The following is a 20,864-nucleotide window of genomic DNA, read 5'->3' on the forward strand; positions in this document are numbered from 1 at the left end:
CAAGGTTCAAATTCTTGGTCAAGGTCCAGACTCCAGAGAAAAGAAAACAAATCGTAAGTAAATAAAAAAGTATCTGGCGGTCTGGATTTGGCCCCATGGTCCACTTATTGACTATCCCTGCTGTAGGGGATATCAGACCCCAACATCAGTTTTCAGCGTCTAGCCCTGCCTTTCACAGCTCTGCTGACAACCCAGCTTTCATTCCTTCCTATCCCTCCTCTCACTCACTTTTCTCTGCTGGGGCCTCCTGTCAACCTGCTCCCTTTGGGCGAGAATCATCTCTGTATAGACCTTGCTTGGCACAGGGGTTGAGAGGAGGTGAATTGTTTCGCCCATGTCTTGGGGCTGCTGGGGGTTGGGCTAGTGCCTGGTGCAGGTTAGGATAGCCCTGAAGGCTGCCCTAACTCATGCCACCACCCTCTTGAGCTTTGCATTAGCTGGGGAATCACTGGGCGGTAGAAATGCCTTGGCTGTGCCAACTCACACCCCCGTCTGCCCCAACACAGACCCTATGGCAATAGCTCTTGCAAGAAGAGAGGCAGAGTCAGTGTGAATCTGCCAGGGAGATCTCTGTGCCAGGGGCATTCCCCAGAAAGGCACTGGTGTAATGTGGCCCTAGGGCACTGCTGAATGGGCATTTTCCAACCTTATTCTACTTGCAACTTCAGGCTGTCCTCTGCTACTAAAACAGTGCACTGAACAGAAAATTAGTGTTGGTAAAATCCTTTGAGAATGTCAGACAAAAGATGCTGTAGTGCAAGATATTAAGAAAATAATATTTGATAAAAAATTATAGTTTTCCTCCCAAAAAGTAAAGCCCTGACCCTGCAGACACCTGCACACATGATCTATTGAGTTCAAAGAGACTTCTGGTGCTTAAAGTTAAGTGCAGTAGCAGTCTCCTTTGATTGAAGGAACAGACACACAATTGGTCAATTCAGTCCTCAGTTTAAGAGTATTTGTGGCAGCATCCATGAGTGTCTCTTTCTAACATCTCTGGTTGGCTAGAAGCCTCCATCCCATGCTGGAGAATGATGATCTGGACTCACTCATTCACACTTACATCATTTCTCAGTTGGATTACAACAATGCAGTGTACCTGAGCACAAAGCTTCAGCACATGGGAAACTCCAACTGGTACAGAATGCTGCAGCAAGTCTCCTCAGCCATACAGGCTACCATGAAGTCATAAGCCCTGTCCTCCACTCTCTATCCTGGCTTCCCATAGAATATTGAAAAGGAGTACTTGTGGCACCTTAGAGATTAACAAATTTATTTGAGCATAAGCTTTCGTGAGCTACAGCTCACTTCATCGGATGCATTTGGTAGAAAATACAGTGGGGAGATTTATATACACACACAGAGAGAACATGAAACAATGGGTTTTATTATACACACTGTAAGGAGAGTTTGTGGCACCTTAGAGACTAACAAATTTATTAGAGCATAAGCTTTCGTGAGCTACAGCTCACTTCATCGGATGCATTTGCGAATACAGACTAACACGGCTGCTACTCTGAAACCTGTAAGGAGAGTGATCACCTTACAGTGTGTGTGATAAAACCCATTGTTTCATGTTCTCTCTCTGTGTGTATATAAATCTCCCCACTGTATTTTCCACCAAATGCATCCGATGAAGTGAGCTTTAGCTCACGAAAGCTTATGCTCAAATAAATTTGTTAGTCTCTAAGGTGCCACAAGTCCTCCTTTTCTTTTTGTGAATACAGACTAACACGGCTGCTACTCTGACATAGAATATTGAGAATCCAGTTCAAGGTCTTGGTGTTTATTTTCAAGGCACTCCTGGCCTGGGCCCAGGATATCTAAAGGACTGCCTAGAGCTCTGGGACGAAGACTGTGATTGAGAACTTCACTCCTTTGGCACAGGGGAATGCTCTACAAAAAACGGCAATGCTCGTCAGTGCAGGAGATAGAGCTTTCTCTGTGGGGTGGCCTGAGGCTGTGGAATGAACTCCCTCAGGAACCTCACAAACCTCACCACATTCCAGTGCAAGGTGCACTTCTTTGACCTTCTCTAACATAAATGTATATTAGAAAAGCCCCCAACCAAACAAAAACCATAACTACTACCACTAACAAAAATACCTTACCAAGACAACTAGCTGTACAAAATTCTCCCCCTGGGCCATGGAGGAGAGAATAAATATATGAGAGATGTTAGTCACATTATTTAAAGGCAAAGTGCTACAACTGGAAGGTGCTCAAATGCTACAGAAGTCATCACACAGTATAAGAACCTCTATAGAATAGAAAAGAAGAAGTGCTTGCAGGAAAAGGATCTTAATTTGCAAGAATTTGAACAAACGCCATTGCCCCCCATGTCCCCAAAAAAGAAAAAAAAGAAAGCATTCCAGTGCTGTTCAGCTGATGATGTTTACACATTCTGTTGGCTTTGTCATTGGAGGTTATATGTCTGAAGAAGACTGATTCCTCTTGTTTAATTTAGGGGTTGTGGGACTTGCACAGTGTATAGTCATTTACACGTGTCCAAAGTAGATGAGGGGGGAAGTGAGATTTGGTTGCATTTTGGCACCCACTATGTACAGGTGTGAATAACTATGCAAGACAGCAGACTGTCAGGTCTGGCATACACCAGGTGTGGCATTTTGAAACAATGTCCAGGGTTGGCTCAACTGTGCTCTCATTGGAAACCATCAGAATGTCAATGTTGAATTTAACGAGAGCGGAGTTATGCCGAGGCTAAGAACTTTTGAAAATCCCATCCTCTGACTATGCTTGCAATATTAATCACACATTTCACTGACATTTTGACTAGAAAAGGATGAATTCTTTGCAATAATTTCATGGTTCTCCTTCCCCTCCCAGTTTTCAAACCAGGTGTAAAAATGAACGGGGTTTTGGAGCATAGATGGAATCTAAATTGCAAGGATTTGAACATCCCCCACTCAATCTCCCCTCTCACCCCCCATTCTAGGTTACTACCTTTGCTAACAGAGTTTGTAAATGCGTTTGAGTGTTTGCTTAATAAAATCTGCCTGGTGAAGTTCACAATTCATTTACAAAAAGAAAAGGCGTACTTGTGGCACCTTAGAGACTAACAAATTTATTTGAGCATAAGCTTTCGTGAGCTACTGTAGCTCACGAAAGCTTATGCTCTAATAAATTTGTTAGTCTCTAAGGTGCCACAAGTACGCCTTTTCTTTTTGCGAATACAGACTAACACGGCTGCTACTCTGAAACAATTCATTTACAGAGAGCTATAGACGTGGACCCATGCATGGACCCTTCTGTTTTGAATCCTAGATAAAAGCCGGGTCGATCCTGTGTCCATGCTGGTGTCAGAGGAAACACTGCAGGCTGGAGGGCTCAGCTCGATCCCTCTTAACCCGCCCAAATGCAGGACGCCACAAAGACCCCAAAGGAGGCACCCCCAAAACGTACTCGTGCGGGAAAATTAAAATGCAGTGGGGTTCATTGCTCCAAGAGACCAGCCCTCTGCCCACCTCCGCTCCATCATGCTTCCTCCGGGTGATCCAGCGATCTGCAGCAGCCCAAGTGCGGGGCGCGTGCCAGGACGGGGCAGGTACATCGGGGGCCAGCACGAGCCAGGGACTTTGGTCAGCCGCCCAGCTCCGAGGCGGCGGCAAGCGGGGCGGAACCTGGGTGGATTGCTCGGCCGCTCGATTGCCGCCGTCTGGCTGCCCTCGGCTGGCGATTGGTTGGGGCTCGGGAGGCCGGTGGCTAGGAGGGGCGGCGCGAGGGACGGGAAGCGGAGGCCGGGGTTGAGGGTGAAGGCTCAAGAGGGCGGCCCGGCCGGTATGAGAGGCGCTCCCCCCGCGGCGGCGGCGGGATAAGGTACGGGGCCGCTGTGGTGTCTTGCGTCCTGTCTGCAAGGAAGGCGCCTCCCCGGTGACCAAAGGCGCGTTGGTGCCTCAGTGGCCCGTGCTCCCCCACGGGAGCTAGTGGAAGTTGGGGCGCCTTTCAAACTAGGGGACCCCCCCCCCGCCGCCGCCGCCGCCTAAACCCCTGCGCAAAGAAACATTGTGCGGGAAGCTGGGCTGAGAGGCGTGTTCTGTGATCCCTGGAGTCCGAGGGCCCCCCCCCCCCCCATAACGATGCACATGAGTATCTTTTGGGACTTTTTTGTGCCCCTGTATTACGCGTGAGGCTGAAGGGAGCCCCTCTGCTTACAGGAAGACTCCGAGACCAAGAAGAGGTCTCAGGGCAGCCGCCGTGTTACTCTGTATTCGCAAAAAAGAAAAGGGGGACTCGTGGCACCTTAGAGACTAACCCACTGATTTGAGCATAAGCTTTCCTGAGCTACAGCTCACTGCCTCGGTTGCATTTGTAGCTCCTAAGTTTGTCTCTTTCACCAAGAGAAGTTGGGCCAGTAAAAGATATTACCTCACTCCCTCCTTGTCCTTCAAAAACCATACTTGTTATACAAACTGCATCTCCCAATGCTCTCTTGTATCACAAGTGATACAAATACAGCAGTGACTGTGGGCAGCAGGAGCTGAATAATCCAAGGGAAGCAGTGGGGGCAAAAGATCTATCTGGCTTTAAGATTCTACTCAATAAGTTTATGGAGGAGATGGTATGATGGGATAATGGGATTTTGGTAAGTAATTGATCTTTAAATATTCAGGGTAAATAGGCCAAATCCCCTGAGATGGGATATTGGATGGATGGGATCTGAGTTACCCAGGAAAGAATTTTCTGTAATATCTGGCTGGTGAATCTTGCCCATATGCTCAGGGTTTAGCTGATTGCCATATTTGGGGTCGGGAAGGAGTTTTCCTCCAGGGCAGATTGGAGAGGCCCTGGAGGTTTTTCGCCTTCCTCTGTAGCATGGGGCGTGGGTGACTTGAGGGCGGCTTCTCTGCTCCTTGAAGTCTTTGAACCATGATTTAAGGACTTCAATAGCTCAGACATGGGTGAGGTTTTTCGTAGGAGTGGGTGGGTGAGATTCTTTGGCCTGCGCTGTGCAGGAGGTCGGACTAGATGATCTGAATGGTCCCTTCTGACCTTAGTATCTATGAATCTATGTGTAATATAAAAGAGGGGAGGGGGAAAATGTTTAACTTCCTGTGACAAGGTTGTGATGGCAATTGATAAACTTCCAGGATATTCAAAGGTGATATTCTATAACTAATCTTGAAGAGTTTGATACAGTTTAAAGACTATTAAAATTAAGATTGCTTTGCCTTTAAACCTGGAATACATGTAATGGATTACAAGTAATACCAGAATAGCAAGAAAGTAATTGGTTAAGTGCATTTATTGACCTGTTACACCATAATGTCTCTGAGCTGTTATAACCAATCATTTGGTATCCTGTCTGATCTGTATTATAGACAGTCACAAATATTTACATTTCCATGCATTTTAAAAATGCATGAAGACATAGGTAAGGCAGTGCAGTAGCTGATTTACCTAACGCTGTGTTTGTTATAGATGAGGCATATGGACAAAATTTGACCATAGCTAAAGTCACTTTAGATTATCTTCCTGGCTCCACAGGGAGAGACATGATCTGTTTTTCTTTCTACTCTGTTGATTGGTATCATGTGCCTCTTGACTGTGTAGTTTCTGAACCAAGTACAAGTGAGCTGCTGTTTGCATCTGTTTCTTGAGGATGTGGGGGGAGCAGAGAAGAATGTCTGATGGAATCCTTGACCTAGGAGAAGTGGACTATTGTGCAGGAAGGGTGAATATATTTGCTTACCAATTGCTTCTGAAACTAAATAGAAGAGCTTTATTATCATCTAACTTAATGGCAAATATCCTTTTCTTCCCCCAGCCCTTTTGATTAAGCACAGAATCCAGTCATTGTTCTTACGGAGTAAAATATTTCTCCTGTCAGATTTTGTATTGCCTAGTTCTGAAGATAAATGACTTGGGTCCACTTACCTTGCTTAATTAATATATCCAGGTGATGAGACAGGGCTGACTCCCCCCCCCCCCCCCCCCCCCCCCCCCGTTAAGGCCTCTGATGGCCTTGTTCTGATAGCACAAAACTGTGTTTGTCTTGTATTGCAGTATGAAGAAGGGGAGAAAAGTGTGTATGTTTGAGATGTGGGAAGGGTTTCTCTGCTATAGAGGTTTCAGAGTAGCAGCCGTGTTAGTCTGTATTCGTAAAAAGAAAAGGAGTACTTGTGGCACCTTAGAGACTAACACATTTATTAGAGCATAAGCTTTCGTGAGCTACAGCTCACCCGATGAAGTGAGCTGTAGCTCACGAAAGCTTATGCTCTGCTATAGAGGTAGCAGTTGTTGAGCTGGCTAACTGTTCAGATACACTTTTGGTAAAAACCATCACATGGAGAGCTTAAATAAGTGATGATTTTTGGAGGAATCATTACCTGCCCATTATCTAATTTGCTGTGGCATGCAGTACCAGATAGAAAAGAGTTGAAATAGCCACTAAAAGTAATCCCTCTTGAACATGCTGTTTAAATTTGACAAGCCTGGCCCAGATCCCTCAGAGGTGTTTAGGCCTCTAACTCCAGTTGACTTTAGTGGAAGTATAAAGGAGCCTAGATACCTTTTGAGGACGTGGGCCTCTGTGCCTGTATTGTGGAATCTGTGTGGCAGAGTTTCATGAGGCTTCTGTGATACAAAGCTACTAGAACAGTAAGAGGGGGTGTTACAGTCTAGGACTGAGGTACCTCAGACTTACCTAAGGACACTTGCAGTTTTCTTGTAAAACCTGGAAGTGATTATCCTCTCCCTTCAAAAGAGAGGAGAGAAAACAATCCTAGAACAGCAAAAGAAATCGAAGTGTGAAATCAAGCTTGGAGGATCCCCACACTCCGTGCAATAAGGGCTAATCTTACCATACAAACCAAGAACTTGCTTGATTTCCTTGCAGATACCTTTTCATATGCATGTTCTTTTTTTATTTGTCAGCTCTGTCTGAAGATAAGGAAGTTCTGAAAGAGTTGCATATGATCTATGTCTAATCTCATGAACCACAGCTTTGGTCACTGCTCTAACTAGTTACACTCCAATGAACATCAGTCTTTACACTGCCTTTTTCCCTCCATGACAAGGTATCTTACTCATTGAACAGGGTAACTTGACTTTCCAGTTCTGCTTTTTTTGGCATTAGAAGCTCTATCTCCTTAGAGTTCTAAGCTGCCCATAAAACAATTTATGATCCTAATTTCTATTTCTTTACTGGTACCTGACCTGTTTAGTTCTTGAATTCAACTGTTACTTCTAATTCTTCCTCCTAAGAATATGAAGTCAAAACACAGCCTCTCTGCAAAGATCACAACTTCCTCTTGACAGGTATAAGAACCATTCTCTTGGGACCAACAACCAAGGTGTGTAATCAGAACAGTGCAGAGCCCACCTTTGGTATCCAGTTTCACAGGTCTTCCAGCTGACTGGATGTTGCTTTTGCTTTATCACATTCAGGTTTGTAAAGCGTGTGTGTGTATATAATACACTTAAATTCTTTTCCAGGACACATGAGATGGCCACAGATGACAGACAATCTCCAACACTGGACTGTGTCAGTGATCTGCCCCGCTCTCCTAGCAGTCCCTCTCATCTCACTCATTTCAAACCATTGACTCCTGATCAAGATGAGCCTCCTTTTAAATCTGCCTACAGCTCCTTTGTAAATCTCTTTCGTTTTGGCAAAGGTAAACACTCGTTATGAACGGTTTCAGAGTAACAGCCGTGTTAGTCTGTATTCGCAAAAAGAAAAGGAGTACTTGTGGCACCTTAGAGACTAAGAAATTTATTTGAGCATAAGCTTTCGTGTGCATCTGATGAAGTGAGCTGTAGCTCACGAAAGCTTGTGCTCGAATATGTTTGTTAGTCTCCAACGTGCCACAAGTACTCCTTTTTCTTTTTACTCGTTATGAAGCAATAGCTATTAATTTTGCCTAAATGTCCTTCTTCCATGTTAATGCATAACTAGTATTTCAAACTATGATACCTCATGAGATGAGGGCATGGTTTCAGACTGCAAGCCAGGTAAATGAATGATTAGGAAGGCTCCTATGAGAGTTTTACTTTCTTTAGTAGAATATATGAGCTGGATTCACACTCTGGCAAGGTGGTAGAATCTTGGTCATAGGATTAAGTCTGCCAGGAGTGGAAAATGTAGAAGTGTGTGTTTCTTGCAACCTCTGATGTACCCAGATTGAGAGCTGACAGCAGCCAGCTATGGGTGGGGACTAGCGGGTGGGGAAATGCATTAATAAGTCTCCTTCAGCAGGGCTTCTGTGGAGTCCTAGTAGAAATGTAAAGATCACCTCCCTATAAGAAATTCCCAGGGATGGAAGCAGCCTACCACTGCCTGCCCTCATCAGTGAGATGAGCATTTTTGGTTCAAATTCTACCCTTGGCCCTGCTTTTCTCTACTCCCCATCCCCTGTGAATCTGGCACCATGTCGGTGGTCTCCAAATGGTGAAGTTCCAATAATGCACATGGGGAACTGCTTCTTGAAGTGCGTTTCTAAAGGCTAATGCGATCCTGCAGTGCATAAACGGGGAATCTCAGGGAGGTTATTTTACCTCTCTATTTTGCACTGGTGTGGCCGCTGCTGGAATATTGTGTCAAGTTCTGGTATTTGCCGTTCAAGAAGCATGTTGATAAACTGCAGAGCGTTCAGAGGAGAGCCACAAGAATGAGTAAAGGATTAGAAAAAAATGCCTTAGAGTGATAGACTCAAGGCGGTCAATCTATTTAGCTTACCAAAGAGAAGAGTAAGGGGTGCCTTGATTACGGTCTATAAATACTTAAGTGGGGAGCAAATATATAATAATAGACTCTTCATTCTAGTAGAGAAAGATCTAACTTGATCCAGTGGTTGGATGTTGAAGTTAGGTGGGATTTTTTGGGTAAAAACAAGCTTGTACAAAACTTTGGGCCAAACTTGACATGCCAGTGTGAATTTTAATACTAAAAATCGAGCAGGTTAATTTGAGTTGTATCAGATAAGTATGGCCAGGACCACAAAATGTTTAAAGGGTGGAAATTCTGCTGAAATAAATAAGACACAACATGAGTATGTTACTCAAACCAGCAAGATCAGCTTAGCTATACTCAAGCTTCTATTTGAAGAAGGCGACTTGCTAATAAGAGGCTCTATTCATGTTAAATATGTTGCCATGGTACTCAAAAAACTGGCTTTCAAATCAATCCAAAAGATCTATCTTCCAAAAGATAGGCTGGTAGCAAGAGCAATTCATACGTGATTATTATGTGGAAGAATTACACTTGTTATAATTTGTCTTTGCAATTCTTTCTTCATGAAGAGAATACTTGTGAAATGAGAGAATGTAGAACCTGGCTTGGTTCCTGCCCTGAAGAGCCTCCTAGTTCTGTGTTTGTACAATGCCTAGCACAATGGGAGTCTTGATCCCTGTTGCGTTCCCTAGGCATTACCATATTACAAATAATAATTAAAATGAACTATGTATAACGCTTCTTTAGCTTTAAACTTGCTTGTGGTGCTAGCTTTTTCCTTCACTTTAGAACTGTTGGTTTCTTGCTGTTCTTGAACTTGGATAATGGTAGACTTTCATCTCCTGCAGAGAGTGGCCAGGGTGAGCAGCAGGCACTGAGTGGAACTTGGTCCAGTCCTCAGCATACCTCAAGGGCACAGTCTCTGAGGTCCCCTGTTCCATACAAAAAGCAGCTTACTGGGGAGCTACAACGTAGAGCTTCTACAACCTTAGGTAATGTGTGCCTAATTTTACTATTGTTTGCTGTATTTTACATGGGTGCTGTCTAATCCTGGGAGGGAGGTACTACTCCCACTTTTCAAGTGGGGAAACTAAGGTAAAGAGCATTTCAGTGACTTTCCCAAGGCAAGAACAGGGATTAAAACTTGGGAAATTCCTGGCTCTGCTTGCCAGTTAGCCTACGTAACCTTCTGTTTAAGCTGTAACTTCTCCTCCTCATGAGCATGTCTGCTTTTCTCTCGAGACACAGTAGTAACTTGACCAGCACAGCTTTTTATTATCATTGTTGACACAATGTTATCTTGTTCAAGTAAGGCTGGCAGAAACTCCTAGGTCAAAAATGTTGAGTCGTCTCTACTTAGCCTGGGTTGCATTTTTGGATAAAAGTTTAAGTGCCTAATTATTCTGCTGAAATCTAAGAAAACAGAACTGACACCTCAAAATTAATTGTAGGGCTCAGTCCTAACAAGACAAAACATGGTCCTTCTGGTTTCAGACAACCCTTAATATTCACTTGTTGCATCTTTGAGGAGGAGATGCAACGGGCACTTGCAGAAAGTGCTTTAAGTGCCTGATCTAGTGATGCTACTCATACGCCATACTGAATCGCTTCTAGCCAGCTATCTGAAATGCGTTTACCACTGCTGGAATCTGCCATTGTGCAACTGCTGAGCCTGTACCTTGATGGCAGCCCTCCAAAGAACAGAGGTGCTGCAGCAAGTGGTCTTGACAGCTTGTGGCTATTAAGGTTCCCTGGCACTCTCCAGAAGAGTAGAGGTGTCTAATTCTGGCAAAATTCCAGTGTTGGTAGCCACCATTTTATCTACTTTAGTCCCACATGATGTTCCAGTTAGCTATATTCATTGTCATTCTCTGTGCTTTGTAGTAGTATTGCTTGTGCTATTTAACTGCTCTTATGTTTTGGGGTAAGTGAAGTAATTGCTGTTTTTGAGACAACTTTAGAAATGCTCAGGCATCCAACCTATCCAATAGGCTGGACACGTTGTTTGTGTGAGGAAAGGAGGAGGAGGAGGAGGAAGCCTTGGGTTTTGGCTTCTGGAAGTAAGCTGCCACAAAATAGATTCTTAGTCTCATTGATGTTGACTTACTACTGCATTACTCCATTGAAATGCACTGAGTTAACTGGAATTAAACTGGAGTAAACTGGGACAAGACAAGAGTTAGAGATATAATGGGCTTGATTCATGTCTAAGTGCGTGGCAAGCAGAGGTGTACATTTGCCTTGCACTAGCCTGCGGTACACACACACACACACACACACACACACACACACACACACACACAAGCTGTGTGTGTGTGTGTGTGTGTGTGTGTGTGTGGACACTGCTGATGTGCCCTAAAAGTTCCTGGATGTGCACTTATGTAGCTCTTGTCATCAGGGTCCACACAGTTAGTGTGTGGCATGCTGCAGCCTTACACTTACCACGTGACAAGCTACTGTGTCTGCATAGACACACCAAACACTGCTGATGTGCCCTAAAAGTTCCTGGATGTGCACTTATGTAGCTCTTGTCATCAGGGTCCACACAGTTAGTGTGTGGCATGCTGCAGCCTTACACTTACCACGTGACAAGCTACTGTGTCTGCATAGACACACCAAACTTCACACTTCTTCCCAGTGACTTGCTGGTTGCCTCTAGAAAGAAGTACATGTTCAAATTCTGTTTATAATGCCATCATGTATTCTAATACATGGCCTGATATCTTGTTGCACATCTCACAAGTCTGGTAAAATATAACCACAGGGACTAAACATGAACTATGCAATAAGGGTGTAAACTATCAGGATTTTTTTCTTTGAAAGGATATTGTGAAGTCTCTCCCACTTTCCCATATTCTTCATAAAAAAACAACAAAAAAACCTTCAAGTCTCTTCTCCCTTCTCATGATCAATTTCCTCCTTTACCATGTGCTCTTTCTGCCTTTCTTAAGGTGCTGACACTAACATGTTTAAAGGAGTCTTGTGTTCAGGTTTACGTCTGTCTCTAGAACTTAAGGCAGGTGTTCCTAAAACACTGGGTAGACTCCCCCTTCTTTTGTTTACAAATGTAAGTAAAGTACTTGGGCAGAAATACAAAGATATTTAGGGGGATGAAAAATGATGACAGGTGTCTGGTGGGATTTATAAAATCACATAAGTTGCCAAATTTCCATTAACGTCAATGGGAATTAGGTGTCTTACTTGTTTATATGCTCTTCAAATCCAACAAGACACTTTTTGGTATCTTTAGCCCCCTAAATACTTCTGTGAATTTGGCCCCTCACCTTTAGGTGTTGTAATGTTATAAAGATAATTATAACAGGTATTGCTATGAAATAGACTATTTTAATCCTTTCACAGACAATTAAATCCTTACCTAAATAAGCAGGTAAACTGAGGTGCAAAGAGGCTAAGTGACTTCCGAAGCCTTTACGGAGCTGATGGTAGAGGTAGAAATAGAACCTGTGAGTCCTGATTTCAACCCCTGTTCTAACTCTCTGTGAAATTGATAGTCATATAACACTGGGGATAGTATTTAACTACTGTTGTAATTCCAGAGAAGAAGCAGCAATTACTGTCTTAAACTTTTTTTAGCAACAAAGTGGTAAGCTGAAAGCGAAGCTCACGCTTGAAATCTGGACTGTTTTCTACTTCTAGTTGTATAGTAATATTAAAGCTAAATTTGCCCCAAAATATTAATTACCTTTTTACTTAATTGCTATTACATAAATGGAATTGAGAAGATGCAGTTGGATGCCATGCTTTCTGAAGATACATTTGCTGGGTGTAGCCAAATGATCAGCCTTGAGATTCTGGGTTTGAGTCTGTTGTCCTGCCCTTCATGTAACCATTGCACAAATGTAAATGATTACACAGGGTGTGGGGCGAAGGAGGGGAAGAGGCATTAGTATCCCTCATATAGAAGCAATGGACTCTAACTGCTTCTGTTGGAGTTAGAATAGGCATCTGTATGCCAAGTTCCATGGGCCAAATTGCACCAAGGCAGCATGACCCAGAGCTAATGTCATGAGTCTACTATCCACTTTGAGTAGATCTTCATAAGCTGTCCAATTGAAGTAGTAGCATTTAATATTAATAGCATTTCTAGCTTGTTACTCAAACATGCTCAGTAATGCTATTTGTGTTAGATGGCTGCAACAGAGAAAGCAGGTAATGGGGTGTGGCAAGTGCATGAACTGGGAATAAAGGAAAGGAGAGATCACATGGGAGGAAATGACTGAAAACCATAGCAGAGACACTGCCTCCAACTAGATTCTGTTCATGTTGTGCACAATGCTCTCAGTTCTGCAAAACCAGTCGCAGGAGAGACTCATGCAGGGGAAGTGAGACTTGACTGATATTAAAATTGGGTCAATGTCTCTTAAATTACTTAACACTGTTTCCTCTATTGGTGGTACACACGCTTGAATGAGCCCTGTTTGTGTCCCCATTTATCCTTTTGACTTGTTAGAGTAAAAGTTGGATTTAAAAACTAACTAGTGTACATAGTTAGCTATGTAAATAGAAAGTTTCACTAACCTTCTCGTCCCGTCTTGCAATACGCTTACATAATTGAAACATTCTTATTTCCTGAAACCATTTGTTTAAAGAGCACTTTGACTGGTACTTGCACACCAAATGGTATGATAGGCTGGTTCATGTGGAAGTTTTGATACCTCTGATAGAGATAATTTAAGTAACACTTATGTCACTAGAACATGTGCCATCTGGAAGTTGAAACATTTACTTTCCAGGCTGTTCTGCAGAATAGTGGGAGTACTCTGCTGGAAACAGGGACGAGATCTTAAGATTTAAAGTAATAAAGATATATTTTATGCTCATTTGAAATTCTAAATTTATTTAAATCTTGTTAAAATATCACTCAAATACTATAGACATATGCCAAAATGACACTCAGTTTAGCCTTTAAATTCCAGGTGGTTAATAGTATAACAAGATCTAAACACTTGTTGGAATCTTTTTTTTTTTTTAAAAAAAACATTTTGTTCTTGTTGCAGGTCTGTAGTGGCTTTGCGGACAAATCTCTAAATGTTTTTTTGCATCTGGGCTGATCAACAAATTTTCTAGGAATAAGATTCCATTCAATAGTTTCCTACTAGATATTTTTAGTTAACTGTGGTCCTTTAAAGACAAGGATTCTTCTATCACCATCTCAAAAATCAGAACCTAATTTTAACTGCACAGCAACAGTTAACTAATGCGCTCTTGCCAGTGCTGTCAGCATTCCTGCTGACATCAGTGATATATAAAGCTGTAAACAAAAAGCAGCCATGTCTATTTTCTCTGTACTAGAGGGAGCAAAATAAAACGCTTGTCAGATGGAGAGTGAGGAAGCTGGTAAGAAACTTTAAGCTGCTTTGAAAAGCAAACAATGTAGAGAAGTAACTCTTTCTTTCAAAACTTTTCTATGGAATATTAGGCCGGAAAAAAATACATTCCGTAATACCAAGGTGAATCCTGTTGTAAACGTTTTGAAGAGACTTACCCTTTATTGCATCCTAAATGTCAATGATTTAATTTCATGTTTGTAACCAATTAGTAGGTAAAACTAATTGCAACAAACAGAAAAACGCTGGAGAAAAGTGGCTTAAGCTTAACTATAAACATGGGTATTATGATCAAGCTGGTGAAGTGAAACCTGTGGATGCACTTCCTTTTATTAATGAATCTGACCGTTTCAATGGAGACTCTCAGCTGTGTCCTGGAATTTGCATGAATAGTTATTGCTGTTTGAAATGGTCTTGAATTAAGTCTTTATATACAGTACAGGACTGAATTCAAGTTCTCTGCTGTAATCTGGTGATTATTGGCGCTTTAGAAGATATTCTAAAATGAGACTTCCAGTGTATAAGAATTTGCATTTCTCTTTTTAGAAAACACAGGATGAGAACTACCACTCGTTTTGAGCAGTGATGCCTATTTAAGTTCTTAGATTCTATGGTATTATACTAGAGGGAACAGATACATGGTTACATAAAAATTCCTGCTACTTTGAATGCAGGTTACTGCTGACTCTGTATCTGACATAAGGCAGCTCTTTTTTTAAAAAAAAAAAAGTAAAGATGCAAATTCTAACTGCCTTAACTACATACCCAGTGAACTCTTCTCTTTTTCCAACGGCATGTTGCGTTATATGACACACACATTTCTATAGTGCCTTCGATGGTGACGATAAGTTTCTCTCCCCTTCAGACACGCGAAGGAAAGTGGAACCTTCTCTCAGTGGCCATGATCCTCGGACAGCTGTTCAGCTTAGAAGTCTCAGCACGGTCTTAAAACGTCTCAAAGAAATAATGGAAGGGAAAAGCCAGGTACTACATCAAGGGTTTTAAGTGAGTTAGGTCAGTCACAGCATATAGAAATGAAAATGTTTAAAGGGTTCTGTGTTGCTGTGTTCCATGTTTTGCCAATGGAAAAGAGCAAAACTTTATGAAGTTCTATGAATGCTAGTAACACCCCCCTCACCAAGAGAACAGAATAGGAGTAAACTTGCTATATTTGAGTGGGGAACGGGGAGAAATTCAAACTGGTGAAGTCAACTTTTGATATAAATTGCTTGCCGTTGTTTTGGTGTGTCTTTTTTTTTTTTTTTTTTTTTTTTCTCTATTGAATTACTTACTAGATTAGAGTTTCCAGAACTTTCAGAGCAGGATAACCTCATTCCTCCCTTTCTATAATATTTCATGATGTCTCTTCCCCAAGATCTAACCATGAGCACATGAAATCTTGTAATTGTAGCAATAGCAGCTAATTCTGAAGTTCTGGAAATCTAACTTTCATTTCAAATGAAGTAACAGCACTTTAAATACAATCACATCAAACTGAGTGTAACAAGCTGGGAATATTTGCCTGAAACACTCCACCATATTAGCAGGTGTTGATCCTGCAGAGAAAAAGTTAAATGGGTTCTGTTGACTTAGCTCCACCTCCCTTCATATCCCAGTGGGGTTGGCTGTTTGGAGAAGTTCTCTGTTGTGAGCAGAGCAGACCTAACAGGAATAGCCAAGCCTGGGGACAAGGTATGAGCAGGCAGTAGTGTATCTTCATTAACAATAAAATGGGGAAGGGGTGAAACTAGATTCATAGATGCTAAGGTCAGAAGGGACCATTCTGATCATCTAGTCCGACCTCATGCACAGTGTAGGCCACAGAATCTCACCCACCCACTCCTATGAAAAACCTCACCCATGAAACTAGGTGGTTTTTAGCATGTAAGCTGTGTTCATGCAGATTGGATGCAACCTTTGTGCTGACAAAAGATGTTCCATGTGATGATGATTAACTGGGGACGTGCAGGCTGAAGTCCTTCTCTTCAATGGACAATTGTGATGCTTTGTTTTTTTTTCTCACCATCATGAAGTAGTTACCTGACTAGCAAAGGTACAGGGATAAAACAGAGGAATTTTCAAGGTCTTCGCTGAGACAGGAACTCAGCAGATTTTGGCTGGCTAGAGGTTCTGTGGCAGGGTCTTGTCACAGACTTTGCAGTGGCTCTGTCAGCGTCTTGAATGGAGAAGTTGGATCTACAGTTTATTCCTCTATTATCAGGAAAGAAGGCCTGCAGCTGGTTCTGAAGTTCCTGATCAGCTCCTCCATTCCTTTGAAGTCTGAAATAAAAAAAATGAGGATCAGAGTAATTTCCTCTTGGGTAGACCAATTTTCAAACCTCCTGAGGAATGCTCTTACCCTGTTATGAATGCTCTGGCCAGGGTGGAATGCACATGGCCAGAAAAGTTGAGCTCTCTTTTTAAATGACCCAAATACATCAATTAGGTAGACATAAGCATGCCACCCAAGATGAATTCCTGGAGACGTCAGCAAGGAGAAGTTGATTTATCATTTGGGGAGGCCTGTGCTGTTCTTAATCAGAAGAGATGAAATATTGCATTGGCACAAGATTCTCTTTGCTTCAGTGAAGAAAGGGATTTGGACTCCCCTTCACTAACATGTTATTACAGGATAGTACATAAAGTCAAGAATCCATTTTTGATAACTCTTCATAGTTCAATGCCAGCAGCTTTAGAAGGACCTGATACAACTTTTCAGGCATTTCCCAAACTCTTGAAAGATGAGGTCATCACAGTCAAGCTCTTGCTGATGTGACCCAATGAAGCCATGAGATGTTTTATGTGATCCTTGTAGATCCTTGCTTGCAGGCTGCAATTGCGTATAATCACCATTGCAACATTTGGACAAACTGCAATAATATTCTCTCTGAATGTGGAGATCTTCAGCTGCTGTGTGAAATGACTCAAACAAGTGTTCTCTTATTGTGGGTCCTGGTACAACTCTACTATAGAGCACATTGTCTTTGTCTGAAACACACATCGGACGCTAAAAGACCTTGCACTAGAGGATGCAGCACCAGAGACACTGACTCAGTCAATGGGGCACCCTCTGCTGTGTTGCAAATATATTGCAAAGCAGTCTCGTTTGACAAAGTCACTTCAATTTGGTAGCCGCTTCAGGTCCTGCACGTTCTGAAACAATGTGTCTTCTGTATAGGACATAAGTGTCTTCTGTGGTGTCTGATCGAGATCCTGCAGGCCAAAGGGAATTTGTATTGACGTTTCTAGGTGGTTGGGTTTTTTTGGGTTTTTTTTTTTTTTAAATCTAATCTTGATGTTTAAATCCTTTCCCCCAAGATTTCTTGGAGTGATATCAGTCACTGATCAGAAATGTTACAATATTTAGTGCACATCGAAGACAGCATGTATTGAGCAGCCACTTCAGAACATATTTGTTTCAGATGAGTCAGTGACAAAAGCATTTTGTATATTAGACGTCCTATTTCTGTATTAACTCTTTCTGATTTTGTCCTTGGAATAACTTGCCACTGTCACGTCCCAAAAAAAATCAGTTTTGCCAAATCGCCCTCAGCCAGAACTGAAATCTTGCAATGATCATTATACTCAATGGGAGTCATGTAATAGACAAACCAAATTATTAGTGTCCTCTTATATATGTGTACACACACATCAGCTTTATTACCTCACTAGCTGAGGGCCTGACACATAGTAGGGATGAGCAGGGGAAGGAAAATCAATATTTCATGTGCTCATTGAAGATTTGCCTACAGATCATGAGCTTTTGATTGTTGAAACATTTTCTTAATGGACCAGCCAAATCAAGTATTTGATCTGGATCATTCAGTTTAGTCCTGTGGCTAAGAACTTGATCGATCACTTTATTTATGACCTTGTGACTCTTTACAGTGCTGCATCAAATCTATGAACTATCCTATTTTTATAAATATGTCCAGCCTCACTTTTTTTTCCACTCACTACTTATGTAGCAGCAAGGAGCATAGAGTACTGTCTCATTTCTCTAATATGACTTCTGTTGTAGGATAGTGATTTAAAGCAGTATTGGATGCCAGACAGCCAGTGTAAAGAATGTTATGACTGTAGCGAGAAATTCACCACCTTCCGACGCAGACACCACTGTCGGCTGTGTGGGCAGATCTTCTGTAGCCGATGCTGCAACCAGGAAATCCCTGGAAAGTTTATGGGTTACACAGGTATACTCTTTTATTTGTGCCTCGTGCATCTATGTATTAAGAATTGATGTTTTTCAGGTATCTAATGCACTCGGAATACTGGTCACTAAAGAATTAAGGGGCCCAATTTTTAACAATTCATCTAAAAAGCCACACTAACAAGGAAAAGGCAAACTACAAACCCAGAATGCAATAATACATTTGTGCACACACCCATGTGTAACAAAATATAAAGCAGCTGTTAAAATTTTCCAAAGTGTCTCAGTGACTTGGGAGCGCAAATCGTTTTGATTTTCAATGAGCCTAGGTTCTGATAAATCACTGAAGTGCTTTGGAAAACTTCATTAGATAAGAAAAGGGTGAATCATCTGAAAAGGATGAAGAAACAAAGAAAGATGGCCATTGTCTTGCAGACATGTCAACATGACGAAGTATATTCACAAATAAAACTTGTGTTCTTAAAATGGCTGAATATGCATTCACTCAATTCCACAAATTCATTTTAATTACAAAATTTTCAATATTAAACTCTGAAGTCTAGAAACAATTGAGAGACAGCTTGTCCCCAACTGGTTTGTAACCCTTCACTTACTACTACCACTCCATAATTTTGGTAGCATGTAAACATTTTTGGGGTGATAGCCGGATCTACATGAAACACGTGCTTAACTTTTGAACTTGGAGAATTTCCTTGTGTTTAGGATTTTCATTTTTCTTCAAATGAGCCCCAGGAACTCAAGTTAGTGCACGATTCCTGAAACAGAGAAGCCCTGTTTTGACCGATTTTTGAGACTCTCCCAAGCATGGCACTTCTCCTGTATACTTTTTGCTCCATCTCACTGGTTTACGCTCCTCCTGCTTCCTTTTGCTACAGGAGATCTCCGAGCTTGCACTTACTGCCGCAAAATAGCTTTAAGCTATGCACACTCCACAGACAGTAACTCCATTGGGGAAGACTTAAATGCTCTGTCTGATTCTACCTGTTGTGTATCTGTACTGGAACCTGGGGAGCCGCGCACACCTGTTGGGAGTAGAAAAGCTAGCCGAAATATCTTTCTGGAGGAGGACCTTACTTGGCAAAGGTATGAAATGGCTTCATATTAGTTTGGTTAGGGGTCAGAATCTCAGCCACACTACCAGATTGTCATCTGTTTAGGTGAGGAAGTTGGACCACTATAAGATATTGCCTCACCTATGTAGGCTCAGGCTATTAGTTTGCCTCTGATAATTTAGGCTTATCTTCTATAAAAGACCTGAACCCTGCGCTTGGTTCTAACTTTCTCCTTCAGTGGCGAGAAGAGATTGGGCAATTCCTAGAGGAATTACTGGCTCCATCTTAGTCAGGCAGTTGGCATTTGGAATAATAGACCCTTTAAAACTAGACTGGAGCTGGAAGCTGGTAATGTGAATAGGAGCATTCACTGTAACAGTGTAGGCTTGCGGCTTCATGGAGATGGAAGCGATTCCTGTTCTTGTTCTACCACTGGGGAATCAGGCTTCAGTTCAATAAAGTGTTGGCTTGTTGACTGTCGGAATTAGGAACGGTGAACTCAAAAAAATGCTCTCTGGGCCAATACTGATGAAATTAGCAGCCAGTTACTGTCTGCAGAAAGAGTCAAACCCCTGGTATGAGGCTGCAGGGACAACTTGAGGGATTCTTTTATCTCAGTCAAAAGAGCCAAAGCTCTCCCTAGTGGTCTTAGATAGAAGAAAATTACTAAGAGGAAAGGAAAACGGTCTTGTCTTGTACAGCACTTAAGCCACAGCATGATATTGACTCTCACTGATCTTGATTAGTGTGAGAAGAACCCAAATATGTTCCAGGACTGCAAGGTCAGGATAAAACTATATTAAAAGAGGACTCCAATCGTGCTTGCTTTGTAACCAGAAGAGTGATATAAGTGGCAATGTGCAACTTCTCTAGGGGCAAGAGTTGGATTTTTTTTTTTCTATGTATGCTAGTGGTTAATGCTCTACTGGCAATAAGAGAGCTTGGAAAACAGCTGTCTTCAGAGAATACTGATTTTTCACTTCAACTTCCCTTCATTGTGTGCTAACAACTAGAATGAAAGTATTCTGTATAAGCTGTCTTTAGGTCTAAAAGATGTAATGTTTGAAGAGATTCTGTCAAGGTGAAGGATTCTTTGTCTTGGATCATTTCTTAAATGTTAAGACCGTCTATAAATTAATACTCCATGTAGGCAGTTTGCTAACCATCTCTAACCTTGTATCTGGGGACACTACCTAAATTCCTTTGCTAAGTATTTACAGTGTAGGTCTCAGCTTTTTATTAAAAACAAACTAGTATTTTTAAAGTGTCTGATAGAAGTGCTGTCCAAGGAATCTGAATTGTAGAACAGTGCATTCTGTGGCAAGCTCACAAAGGCATCTGTTGCTTTTCAGGTGTATGAGAATGCTACAAAACACTAACTTTTGAGACCACCTGATCTGCTTTTATAGGTTTTTCTCCACTTCTATGCTGTCTTTAGCAGGGGAGTGCAACAATTCCCAAGTAGGATAATGGTGTGTAGAAAGCATTTGCATCTTTATTCTTGGGAGTCTTAATACAGCCTTGGAGGAAATGTTCTTCTGAGGCTTGAAAGACTGGCATCTCTGGAGATGGCATAATTATCAGTGTTGTAGGGAAATTGG

The 20,864-nt window shown here is 42.0% G+C and overlaps 1 protein-coding gene across 9 annotated transcripts in view; it reads left to right on the forward strand.

The window, feature by feature from the left end:
• The first annotated feature begins 3,695 nt into the window (after positions 1–3,695).
• The window catches only part of PIKFYVE (phosphoinositide kinase, FYVE-type zinc finger containing), a 101,999-nt gene continuing 84,830 nt past the window's right edge, over positions 3,696–20,864 (forward strand). For 3 of the 9 annotated variants that reach the window (XM_043505658.1, XM_043505659.1, XM_043505660.1), the window contains exons 1-6: positions 3,697–3,837; positions 7,456–7,637; positions 9,514–9,684; positions 14,906–15,024; positions 18,062–18,233; positions 19,087–19,294. In XM_043505658.1, coding sequence (XP_043361593.1) covers positions 7,466–7,637; positions 9,514–9,684; positions 14,906–15,024; positions 18,062–18,233; positions 19,087–19,294 — 842 coding nt within the window. In that variant the 5' untranslated portion in view covers positions 3,697–3,837; positions 7,456–7,465. Of the gene's footprint in view, positions 3,838–7,455; positions 7,638–9,513; positions 9,685–13,971; positions 14,051–14,905; positions 15,025–18,061; positions 18,234–19,086; positions 19,295–20,864 lie in introns of those variants that run through there. The other 6 variants (XM_038421751.2, XM_038421752.2, XM_038421753.2 and 3 more) reach the window with 3 other exon arrangements.

The sequence above is a fragment of the Dermochelys coriacea genome, chromosome 11, assembly GCF_009764565.3.
Source record: "Dermochelys coriacea isolate rDerCor1 chromosome 11, rDerCor1.pri.v4, whole genome shotgun sequence".
Classification (NCBI taxonomy): Eukaryota; Metazoa; Chordata; order Testudines; family Dermochelyidae; genus Dermochelys; species Dermochelys coriacea.